The 13,298-nt window shown below is 39.7% G+C and overlaps 1 protein-coding gene across 1 annotated transcript in view; it reads left to right on the top strand.

Annotated features, from left to right (window-relative positions):
* Positions 1-488: 488 nt before the first annotated feature.
* Positions 489-13,298, top strand: part of LOC133020637 (ras and Rab interactor 2-like) — a 37,969-nt gene continuing 25,159 nt past the window's right edge. Inside the window, exons 1-3 of the mRNA XM_061087273.1 lie at positions 489-669; positions 6,650-6,741; positions 8,994-9,094. Of these exons, the coding sequence (XP_060943256.1) occupies positions 6,685-6,741; positions 8,994-9,094 (158 nt within the window). The 5' untranslated portion in view covers positions 489-669; positions 6,650-6,684. The remainder of the gene's footprint in view (positions 670-6,649; positions 6,742-8,993; positions 9,095-13,298) is intronic.

Genomic DNA, 13,298 nt, shown 5'->3' with positions numbered 1-13,298 from the left:
ATCTCAGTAGCTGTAGCCCCTCTTGTGCCATCTCTGAAAATGTTGTTGCTCTGAGCTGTTAACTAAAAGCAGCCGCTTTGAAGAGGGACGTCTAACATCTTCTCAGTCGGCACACGTGATCTAAAAGAGAATTCAGAGTTTGTTTTGGTCCTGGTTGAAGCAGGCAGCATGAGCATCAAGTTAGTCAGAAAAACTAAACAAGTCCTGCGACTCTGCATTTATATAAAGATTATAGATGTATCCCCCAGCAACATTATCAATACTAATTATATAGATATCATTTCCATTTTAATTTAGCGCTCATAATTATAGTAAATGCGTTGTTATGTTGGGAAATGTATGGTGAATCAACTACACTTTTGTATTTGGATGTTATAGAAATCCTTTATGTTTATTTTATTGTGAAAAACACAAACGGATGTCGTTTCCTATTGCGGTGTCCTTTACCCAGAGGAGAACAAAGCAGCAGAGCTAAAGACCATGGAACGAGCCGGGGCAGAAAAAAGATTGTGCTCTTACTTTCCTCGCCTCACACTCTGAGAAATGTGTCTTAACCATAACCGCAGGTAACAGCCTCGACATGGAGCCACTATGGTAGTCACCTTGATGGCACATTGTCGGAGCGGTGGAGTTTCCCTCTGCCAAACTGGAGCAACACACGCTCCATAAGTAAGTATCGTAAAAGTTAGCCGTCCTTTGTGTTGACATGTTTGTCTTCTCAGCTGCGTCTGTCTAACATCACGTGTCTCTGTCTGCTGAGGATGTCTCTGGTAGTGTGCTCAGTTATAAATCAGTGTAATAAATCAGTGTAATAAAGCAGTGCTGTGTGAGGAATCTTGCGGGACGTGTTGTACAAGTTATCGCCACCTGTTGCGCGAAGTCAGCGTTTGACCAGAACTGACACAATTCCCTTTCCTTGAATAGGAGATGACATCGACGATAATAGACAGTAATAGACAATAAGCTGTCATATAAGTACACAGTACAGTATAGCACATGACTTGGGAAATATGCGAACGTACAGTTCATATTAATGGGTGAAACAAAGCGAAGGAACATTTACTTTAGTTACATTAAGTGGTCTATAGAAGATAAGTTGTCTGCTTCTGTACAATTCAGTTCAAAACTCAAACTTTATTAAATAGATGTATTCGTTGACTGTGTTCAATGGAAAATATATGTTTTGTTTCCACTTGCATGGTTTACTGTCTTCAATCACGTTTTCCAGCTTCCATGTTGAGTGGTGATTTATGTAGAAACCCTTTTATTACAGCCAGAACTATAAAGGAACTGTTGACAGGGATCAAATGAGCCTGATAGGAGAGGATACACTAGATTCAGCAAATGCCATAACATTATTGTTCAGAATTCAGGGGTTACATTCAATAACCAAAGCAATATACTCCAAGTCATCATGTCAAGAAAACAATTTGATTCAACCACCCACAGTCTCATAGCATGGAGCATAGGTTATGTGGTTCTTTCAAGACTGTGTTTCCTTTTGTCCCTGAATGTCTCCTTCTCACAGATATGTGTGTCATCTATTGGTTGCATGGTAATTGGACTGATGTTTTAAAAGTTACTGCCAAGTTATCAGACTGTATCCTTACCCATTATCACTTGTGTATATATTTTGTGTGTATGAGTGTGTGGGAGAAGCATGAAAAAAAAGCCAGAAATATTTCTTTGTACCGGCCAAGACCCTGGTTTTCCAATCTCCTCAGAAATCTGCTAATGTACTTAGTGCTCAGCGTCTGGAGCAACAACCGACTAGTACTATTGTCTATTGCAAACCAAAATCACAGGTCAGGTATGCAAGATGAGCACATTGGCTTGGTAGCCTGGTTTGTCATGTGACCACTCTTTTGAATGTCAAGCTCATTGTATTTGTTCAAGTGGAGGGCCACAGTTATGAGTAAGGGTCATAGTAAAGTGTTGAGCCATAACAAGCTGCCAGAACAGCTTCATTGTGCCTTGGTATGTGTCATACCCATCTCTGGAAGGAACACCGATCCTTTTAAAGTTATTCCCATATTTACTCTTTAGATGTTGGTAATGGAAAGGGCTGTCTATTACATTGGTCCAAAATCGGTGTTTAGTTTGGTTGAGATATAGGAGCTGTGAAGACATAAGTATCTGCTGTTAGATGATGATTGGTGGATAACGATGGTCTTTGCTAAAACAAGAGTAGGTCAAAATCTTAATCTGTTTGGATGCAGTTCTATTTTTTATCAATGAAATAGAACGGTTGTATTTATGATTTGATATTGCCACAGTAAATTATTTCAATTGTAAATTTAGTCAATCATTTAAGTTTGGGTTTTTCCAATTTACTTCAACTTTATTTTTACAGCATCAAAACATAACATACATTATCTCAAGGCAATTTAGGGAATAAAGTGGTGAACTTACAAAATTATAGCGAAATGCAAAGGTTCTCACAAAGAGCAAGCACTTGGCACCTGTGGAGAAAATAAATACCTTTTAGTAGAGATAAATCTCTGGATTTGGACTCTGTGTGGGTGGAAAAGAGGGGAGAGGAAAGATGTCTAGTTCAGTATTTTGCAGTTATTGCTGTTTTTGCTTCTTTCCGGCTGTACTTGAAGAAAGTATTTGTTTTTTCATTTTGCAGCATATGGTATTCCATTTAAATGTGCTTTTCAAATCTAGAAATTACAGTTTTTTTCTATTATTATTAATGCAGTTTTGCACAATAAATGTTCTGGTAATACAAGTAATAAAGTTAAGAGTAAAGGAATGGTGGTCTTGCAGATTCCATGCATACTCTTTGGAAGCATTTCTATTGACATTATAAGAAAAACAAATATACTGTGATATATGTCGTACTGACCGTGCTTCATGTTATACTCTGATTTAAATTCTGGGCCATATTGCCTAGCTATGCTTTCAATTTAAAAGGTAATTGGATGTCACTGGGAAATATTTCTATGGTTATACAATGCTCTCTTCTTTAAAATAGTGGTATAAAACAGGGGGCTGAAATAACACACAGAATCAATTCCATATGTTGAGACCAAAATAAACATACTTTCTTTTCTGAAAATCAATTAAATGTCAACAGTGACTATCTAAAAAATATTTGAAGAATCCTTGCATACATTTTGCAGTAAATTTTCGACTGGTTTTATACTATGTGTAGCCATTCCATGTTGTTCTTTGGTTAATTACACGAGTGACCATACCCTGTACCACAACGAGGAACGATGTGATTTAGAAGAAGGTTGTTACTTGATTGTATTCCTGATAGGGAACTGTAGGCACAGGTGAATGTAGTTAATACAACAAAACAAGTGTGACAAAGATTGGAGGTGATTAAAAATGCTACTCTTCACTGATCAAACAGAAGGAAAGACTCTGCTTCTGACTTTGCAGAAGAGCACTGTCATTCTTTGTTTACCTTCAGAGTGCTCTGCTTCTCGCACAGCAGCTGCAATTGAATCCCCTTTTGAGTGCATGTTTGGGCAATGGAAAAAAGCAAAAGAAAGCAAGAATATAATGCAGGGTGACAATGCATGGAACATGGCAGAAGCTGTGATGATGTTTGTTGGGTCAAGTCTATGAAGTGTGACACACATTGTGCAATTGGCTGTACTACACTGACAGTGAGAGGGATATACCTGAAGCCGCAGTGTCCACTAGGTGATTAGAGTCTGTGTTTCAAACATGCCAAATATACCCATTTGGCCAGCTGCGGCACTTTTACTGTATATACTGTTCTATATACTGTCAGAAGTTTGTAGTCATTCTACACAACCAGTTTCTGGTTACAGTTACAGAACTGTTGACAGCTCATGAAGCTTTATTCCTTTACCTGTTAATTTTCACACACTAAGGTCCACACTGCAAAATGCAATTCAATGAGTTAATTTAATTGCTCTGTTTATGGTTCATGTACAATTTGCACATAATATCAGTAAGCAGGCAAAAAGATTTGTGATAAAATGTCCCACTCTTTCATGAGTTTTAAAATGACCAAGTATCCCTGAACCTGCCCGTTACCAGGTTTTGGGCAATAAAACAATAGCCATAGTTATCGCGATATAACTTTTCCTTGATAGAAATTTAAAACGCGTCGATACAACGTCGATATAACTCATCCCATCCATGTTTTGACAGACAACATGAACAGCAAAAGATAATGAGAATAGCGCTGCGCTGAACCAATCATGTGGCTGGAATAACCTTTCAGCCACAGGTTAGATTGACTACCACAGCACAGAGTGTAGGAGCAGCAACACATGTGCTAATGTAGCAGCAACACACTTGCAACAGAGAGGAGTACGACTCTGCCTTGTTGCAGTGACTGAACATAGTCATGTTCTTAGCTACGTTCATAGTTTCAGCGGGTTTCAACTGCTGAATAATTATAACCACTGCTGCTTCAGGACTGACTCATTTATTATCCGGTGATCTGTTGGAGTCTGTTTCCTCCTCACTCCCCCACTGATCTGTGCTCACTTTACACTTTAACAATAAGCACCATCACTGATTTTAAGTTATTAGGACATGTACAGGACTGACGTTAAGTTTGTATTTGTTTGATTTGCTCTAGAGCTTATGAGACAAACGTTTAAACCTGCTACACAACCCGAAACGTAACATGCACAGTCAGGACATCAGGGTTAAAGTGACCGGAACGATCGAAAGACATGATTCGACATCACTGATAATCAACTATTTTAGAATATAGGACTAGATGGTCAATCCCCGGCAATTTATTTTTCCTTGACTGACAGCCAAAGGGATCTCCCTGTTTACCAACCTTGGACTGTGAAAGAAAACACACACATATTTTTTTAACCAAAACACCCCCAGAAGCCCCCCTGCTGTTTTGTTTTGATAAGAGGGATTGGCCCAACAGAACCCCTCTAGAGGTCTGAGGAGGAAAGGGGGAGTGAGATAGACAAGAGCTTATGGACTGATGGTCTACTGCCTGCTGTCACTCTGTGACCTCTTACTTTCCTTGAAATAGTCCTGTTCTCTCGCTGTCTCCCAGTCTTGCAGGCACAGCCAGAACCACTAAAAAACAGGAAAGACAAATACAGTCTTTTGAAATCAGTATTTTCCCTTCCCCAACAACTTAAGTCCTATTTTGATAGGGAATACCCCTTGTCACTGTTCAGTACTCGGTTTCAAATAGTATGCTTATCCCAGAAGGGGAAACTGCACTGAGGCCATGGCACACTGCAGCTGTTGGTTAGAGTCCAAACTAATGAATGGTTTTTGAGGAATAGCTGCTTCATAAGCCACAGTGACCCAACCTACTAAATGCTAGAGGATGGTAGAGGAAAGACAATTTTTTTTCCTTAGATAAAGAATTTGTTTCCAACAATTCTTCAACAGATGCTGCTGCTGAGGAACCCTCTCACCTCATCAGTTGTGAGCCCCATGATAGGACTTTGTTGTGTTTTTTAATCAGTGGGGGTCAAAACAAGCTAGTTTTTTATGATGTCTTATTTGACCATATTTTATAGCTAATGTGATCAACCACAAAGGATACATCATTACTATTACATTTGAGTAGTTTTCTGTGTTGTTAATTTTGTGATTTTCATGGTCAAGATCTGGCGGCATAAGGATTACATATCTGTTATTTGTGGATGATGTGACAGCATTGGCTTCTTTATAGTATAACCATTGACTTGTACAGTGACAGTTTGATGAGTGTGAACAATCTGAGATAACTGAAAACACTGCAGTCCAACACTTCTGTTCAGGCAGTGGTGAGATGCTGATTGGATGATGATGGATTTTTATTCTTGCTTGTGCTTTTTTTAAAGGATTTTGTAAATTGTCTGCCATACAGTTTTCTTGCCGAGGGCAGGTGGTGGTGATGGACGCTTGCCAAGAACCTCAGCCATTATTGTGTTTATAAATCAAGTTTATTTGTATAGCCCACATTCACAAATCACAATGCGTCTCATAGGGCTTTAACATGGTGTGACATCCTCTGTCCTTAACCCTCAACAAGAGTAAGGAAAAACTACTAAAAACCTTTTTAACAGGTAAAAATATGTAGAAACCTCAGAGAGAGCCACATGTGAGGGATCCCTCTCCCAGGACGGACAGAAGTGCAATAGATGTCAAGTGTAAGAAAACATCATCAGGATTAAAGTTTTTAGCAGAGTCGATGAGGGTAAACATTTTTCAATACTATGTGTGAAGCAGTCCTGCTGCAATCATAGTCTCTACACGACAAGAGGTCATTATACAAACTTGTAGAAGCCCTTCTTTGGGATGGACTAGAGCAGTGGTCACCAAATTCTTGCAGCAGCACAATGTTTTGCATAGGCTTTGCCTACATCAGTGTTTTTCCTGTTACCATATTTTTTTCCCAGATTCAAGAAGGTCACTGTGACCTTTATGTTTAGCCACTGAAATCTAATCAGTTCATTTTTGTGTCCAAGTGACAAGAACTGATCATTGGTTGAATACATTTCCTTAAGGTTGTCTTGAGATACATCACCTATACGAGAATGGGAAGTATGTACCTGGTGGCATAAAAATATGTCTGAGAAACAGAAATAATGATAGCAATAACATCTTTTCAAAACCACGTTTGACCTCATGAATCTCCTTTGAGAGGGACTTATATAACTGTTACTCTAATGTATTTTTTCCTTCACAGACAGTTCAGCAGACAGAGAGGACTCTACAGACATCATGCCTTCCAGTAATGTCAGTCAACCCTTCAAACAAGAGAAGGGCAGTTTCTTCAAGGTACCTGTCACTACATTTCTGCAATATGTGTTATACATCATTGTTTTTTGTTCTTATAGAACTGACCAGGGCTATAAACATTGCAACACACACAAAGGTCTCGATGCTGACATGTCTGGCACCGGGAGATTTGAGTGGGCTGCTTCAAGCCTTTGTAGTGAGAGGCTTAATTCTGGATATGGTTATTTCATGCCTGTATGTTCTTGTAAACCTTAATTTCTCCAGGATTGCTTAACAAAAGGAAAATTGAGAAGTGAGCACCAAACATTGCGGAACTGAGCTGTCATCAAATATTCCCACTTTATCATCTCAATAAATTTAAAAAAAAATTCTAAATGGACATTTTACATTGTGGGTCAAAGATGTGTGATGTCAAAAACAGCATTTTATCAATGGAATAGTTCTAGAAATATCTGTATTTATGTGGCTCGCGTATCTCAAAAACCATATGTCTTATTGGCTTCACACTTGGCATGTGTGAATAATGGCCCAAGAAAGTGCAGTGTTAAAATTTCAACCTAACTGACGACCATGACAAAGGGTTCATTTACGACAGCTGATGTTTGGGGGTAAAGGTCACTTTTATAGTTTTAAAAGGAAAAGCCACACCTTTTCCAAACACGCAGGTTTAGAATGGACACTGCAATAGTAAGTTAAATAAAATACAGAAAACTTAGTAGGAATAAAAAAGGAATCATAAGAAAATCTCACCAGAAAAGACAGAAATAAAAAGAAAATAATAGTAAAAAACAACAAACGTGAATTAATGAGAAAAACGTCCATTCAATCAGTAACAAGCATAGACACAAGGCACAAAGTGCAACTTGTGCCGCTCACCAAATACGCTCTTCAAGGAAATTTGTGATTTCCTTGAAAAGAGCCGACTCATTATTTTGTGATGCAGCTGATGTGATGTTACTCAACAGAAACATGTCCCAACTCGACAGATAAACAGGAAATGAAACAAATGACGCCACTATCACACTTAAATTAATCAGAAGTCCAGGATATGAAACACTATTCCTCTGAAACAAAAGCTATCACAGGTTAGCAGATGCCATAGATGAAGAGCTTCACCACTTCCTTGTTCTTTCTGGTTATTAAGAATTAAAACAAAATTCTTTCAGATGTTAAATTAATACTAGTGACCTGCTACAAGGTAGAATCTGGTTTCAGCTTTACCTCTGGTTTTTCAGTACATTGAAGCAGTTCACTTCTTACTGGGGTAAATCACCATAGTAACATACACTGTACTTCATGAAAATAGATACAAAATCTGTCAACAGATCTAATGGCCAATCAGATAATTGGAAAACCAGTCATTAACTTGCATGATCCCAACAGGGATAGTATATTAGTTTGCAGTGAAGTGAGAACCAAGAAAGAGCAGCAAATCCGTTGAATGTTTTTAGTTTTTTCCAGTCTTACACTCTGGTTTTAAAACAGAGATTCTAACAAAAAGAGGAAAATCATATCACACAAAATAAATACATCACAACTGTTGACGATGAAACTATGGAGCCCCTAAGGTGACTTGGGGAAAAATGTACATTTCTTCTACGCACCAGAAAGTATTGCGTGCGCACACGATATCTATCAGACCACAGTTTGTTATGTTTCTATGTGGAAATGGCAGTACAGGAGGTAGTTGATTGCGGCAATTCACAGATTCTGATTTTACGCATCAATAACTAACAGGCAAAACATTCTTAAAACACAAGCAAAGCCTCCTTCTAATCAGATATATGTACACAACCAGCTACAGCTTTATTTTCATCAAAACGAGCAGTAATCCGATCTGGGGAAACCATATGAACAGCAGGCAGTGAGCATTGTCTGTCTACAAACTGCATTGCCAAAAACACATACCGCGAAAAAAATTCTATAGCATTACAGCTGTACAGTGTAGAGTCACCCAAATCAATACACACATAGATTGTGTCATCCTGCTCAGGCTACAATTCTCACTTTGGCAAAAATATGCTTTGGCATAATTTGGTGACCCTTACCCACAGCAATTAAATGTCTTCAAAATTATGTCAATTAAAATATTTCCAAAATGAAAAGACAATTTAGGTGTGTACTAAAATGATTTAGGCAATAGGGTAATTTTCAAGGCTTCAAATTAATATTAATCTGAATCAGCTTTAATTGAAGCTACTGTTGAGACAAACTCCTTGAAGATGAAAAACCCACTGCAAACAGATCTCTGTCCATGTATTTTTTTAGCCATTCTGTCTGTCTCTTTGCAGCTGATCGACTCGTTTGCCTGGGAAATTGGCACACTGAGGAAAGAGATGGGGAAAAAGCCTGAGCCTGCAGAGGGAGACCTCAAGACAGATATACTCCTTGGGTGAGTTTGTACTGTGTCTGTGTATAGGACACTATGACTGTGGCAAAAAAAGGTCGGCAGCTCTCTCATGCTGTTATTGAAAAGGTGGATGAACTTCAGTCACCCATATATGAGACTAGACAAGCAGACTTGAACAACTGAAATGTTATCATAGAGACCAATTAATGAGCATTTTATTATTATTGTTTATTTGCACTGGTGTGGGGTAAACATTATGCAATGTAACTGAGTATATTTACTCAATTACTTTATACAAATTTGATTTATGCAAATTTATTAAAAATGAAAAACAAAAAAAACACATGTACATAAGTATTCACAGCATTTTCCACGACACTCAAAATTTAGCTCAGGTGCATCCTGTATCCACTGATCAGCCTTGAGATGTTTCTACAACTTGATTGTAGTCCACCTGTGGTAAATTCAGTGGATTGGACATGATTTGGAAAGGCACACACCGTCTATATAAGGTCCCACAGTTGACAGTGCTTGTCAGAGCACAAACCAAGCCATGAAGTCCAAGGAACTGTCTGTAGACCTACGAGACAATGAAGGTCCCAATGAGCACAGTGGCATCTATCATCCGTAAATGGAAGAAGTTTTGAACCACCAGGACTCTTCTTAGAGCTGGCCGCCTGGCCAAACTGATCGGGGGAGAAGGGGCGTTGACCAAGAACCCGATGGTCACTCTGACTGAGCTGCAGTATTGCACTGTGAAGAGAGGAGAACTTTCCAGAAGGACAACCATCTCTTCAGCACTCCACAAATCAGGCCTGTATTGTAGAGTGGCCAGATAGAAGCCACTCATTGGAAAAGGCACATGACAGCCTGCCTGGAGTTTGCCAAAAGGCACCTGAAGGACTCTCAGACCATGAAAAACAAAATTCTCTGGTCTTATGAAACAAAGATTGAACTCTTTGGCCTGAGTGGCAAGCGTCATGTCTGGAGGAAACCAGGCACCGCACATCACCTGGCCAATACCATTGCTACATGGTGGTGGCAGAATCATGCTGTTCGGATTTTCAGCGGCAGGAACTGGGAGACTAGTCAGGATCATGGGAAAGATGAATGCAGCAATGTACAGAGACATCCTTGATGAAAACCTGCTCCAGAGCGCTCTGGACGTCAGACTGGGGCGAAGGTTCATCTTCCAACAGGACAACGACCCTTAGCACACAACCAAGATAACAAAGGAGTGGCTTCAGGCAACTCTGTGAATGTCTTTGAGTGGCCTAGCCAGAGCCCATACTTGAACCCGATTGAACATCTCTGGAGAGATCTGAAAATGGCTCTGCACCGACGCTTCTCATCCAACCAGATAGAGCTTGAGAGGTCCTGCAAAGAAGAATGGGAGAAACTGCCCAAAAATAGATGTGCCAAGCTTGTAGCATCATACTCAAAAAGACTTGAGGCTATAATTGCTGCCAAAGGTGCTTCAACAAAGTATTGAGCATAGGCTGTGAATACTTATATTCATGTTATATTTCTGTTCTTTATTTTTAATACATTTTCAAAAATGCAAACAAACTTTTTCACTTTTCATTATGGGGTATTGTATGTAGAATTTTGAGGTAAAAAATTTAATCCATTTTGGAATAAGGCTGTAACATAACAAAATGTGGAAAAAGTGAAGCACTGGCCGACGCCGATTGTTTATGTTTATGTTCTTAATCTTTTTTTTTATATTCCAATTCTCTCTGTTTAGCCTCTTTTCCTCTTCGCCGGCCTCTCATGTATGCTTTGGCACAATCCCACAATATAAGAGGTGTCGTTTCAGTTGAGGTAATGATATTCAAGTATTCCTTGAGTTCTGCTGTGATAAAGGAGGTAAATTCTTTATCATTAATGAGAGATGCATTAGGTCTCCATTGTTTCGTTGTTGGTCTTTGGCCTATGTCCCATTTTGATACCACAGGTGCGTGATCAGATATAGTTATAGGCAGAATCTCTGTTGCTCTGCTTTAGTGGTAAAGAAATAATCAATCCTTGAATAGGATGTATGTCTGCTTGAATAGATGGTCAAATCCCTGCTTCTCGGAATCTATATCTACAAAGCCTGCTTCCAGGGATTGGTATTCTACTCATTCTAGAGAGTGGAGCTTTAGAGACAGGTTGTTGGTCAATTTACTTTGACATTACACAATTCAGGTCTCCTCACATCAGTAGTAGTCCTGAATTATATTGTAAGATCTTATTGAACAATGTCCTGTTAAAGCCAGGCTCGTCTTCATTAGGTGCATATACATTTATGAGGGACATTTCTATGCCGTCAATTAAACCATTAACCATAATGTATCTCTCCTTGGTATCTTTATGCACCAGTGTTTGTGTGAAATTAATTTGTCTGTGTGTAAGTATTGATTCAGTGTTTCCTGTAGGAATGCAATGTGACTAATGGCTTGTATAATCAGATGCAGAATTTTCTTTCACTGTAACAGAGCTATGGAGACCTTTGACATTATAACTGATAAACGGATTTAGCGGGTCCATAACGTACGATATGCAATTTGCATATTTTGGGAGTTCGTGCAGAGAGATGGGAAGCGGAAGTAAACAGTCATCACATGGGTCATGTTTCCTGTTATGTGGAGTGTGGGGAGTTGGACCTGGTAGCTAGCCACTTAGGGCAAGCAGCACAGTGCACAGTCGAGATTTAATTAACTATGCCATGGGTGTGCTAAGATAAGAAATAGAGAAAGAAGGAAGGAAAAGAAAAAAAAATAGACACAGAAAACGAGTGTCGAGTAAGGGCCATTCAGGCCCCTGCAGTACCTGGCATAGGTTTGTAAAGTCAAACAGCTCCTCAAGTTAAAATATAGTGTCTGAGTTGCACGCAGAGCTAATAGTCTCCTCTTAGGGTAGCTGCCAGTGAGAAAGTATAGTGATATGATACAAATACTATTAATAGAAATAACAGTCACAATATAAGCTATAAGGGTTTGTGTTATCAGGTGGGATTTGAGTAAAATTCAAAAATAAATATTTAAATAATGATGTGCCAATATGTGAAAGTGCAAAACTCACTGGGCAGTCCTTACTGTGATTAACAGTGCTGGTAGGGATATTTTAGTCAGCAGCGTCAGTAGATAGGATAACTTTCTTCTGGGCATACTCCATGGCTTTGCTGGGATCCAGAAACTCCTCGTCTTCGTTGTTGTGTGAAATCCGGAGTCTGGCTGGGTACAGTAGACCATAGCAGACTCCTTTCCTTCCTCGTAGGGCCTTCCCTATGTCTGTGAACGGGGCTCGGGCTTTGGCAACGCTGGGTGTGTAGTCTGGGAAGATAGTGATCCGGTTCCCGTTGTACACCAGCGTTGCTGTCTCAGGCTCTCCTCAGGATCTCTACAGCATCTCCGTCATTGTGTTATTTAGCGATGATCACTCGTTGTTTCTCCCAGTCTCCTGGTTTGCTGATGGCGAATGTGCGGTGCGATCGGGCGATCTTTATGTCCCGGTCCATCTGCAGACCTTCTCTGATAACTTTGGCAACTGTTTTGGGGGAGCTGGAGTCCGGTTGTTCTTGAATGCCGGCTATTCGGATATTACACCGTCTCGATCTCCCCTCCATGTCCTCGCATCGGTCTGTTAAGTTGTCACCTGTCTTTGAAGGCTGGTTACCGTAGCTTGTTGTGCCTCCACCTTGTCGGACCATGTTGATAAGCCGCCCTTCATGTCTTTTATGTTGGTTTTCATGTGGTCAACTTCTGCTTGGATGGCGGTCGTGTTAGTAGCAATTTCGGACTGCACCGCTTGTAATTCGGACTTGAGGGATTTAAATCTTCCGCTAGCGTACTTTTAAGTGCCTCTCTTATAATTTTGGAAATCTCTCCCTCTAGGGAAGATAAGATGTCCGCTTTAATTCTTTCAGTGGCCATACCTGAGCTTTCACTTTGTGTGGGGGAGGGTTGGTCTGGGTCACCTGGTGGTCTCTGTCTTGTGGTTGTTGTAAGCCGCAATGAGCTACCGCCAGATTTATATTTGTATTTTTGAAGCTTTTCCACCATTCAAAATGACGTAGCTTGCAGTCAGCTTTTGGCCTCTTTGTGTTCTCCTTGGTGAGCTTTGAGGCTGGTATTTATGTAATAGTAGCTGATTTATGATAAAAATATTGTCGGTTCTGCAGGAGCACTGAAATTTGAATCTTACTCCATATCTTGCTCACTAGCGCCCCCTCTCTCTCCTACAAGAGAGTTTTTAATGAAGT

This window comes from Limanda limanda, chromosome 15 (assembly GCF_963576545.1).
Source record: "Limanda limanda chromosome 15, fLimLim1.1, whole genome shotgun sequence".
In the NCBI taxonomy this organism is placed as follows: domain Eukaryota; kingdom Metazoa; phylum Chordata; class Actinopteri; order Pleuronectiformes; family Pleuronectidae; genus Limanda; species Limanda limanda.
This window is presented reverse-complemented; position numbering and strand designations above follow the sequence as displayed.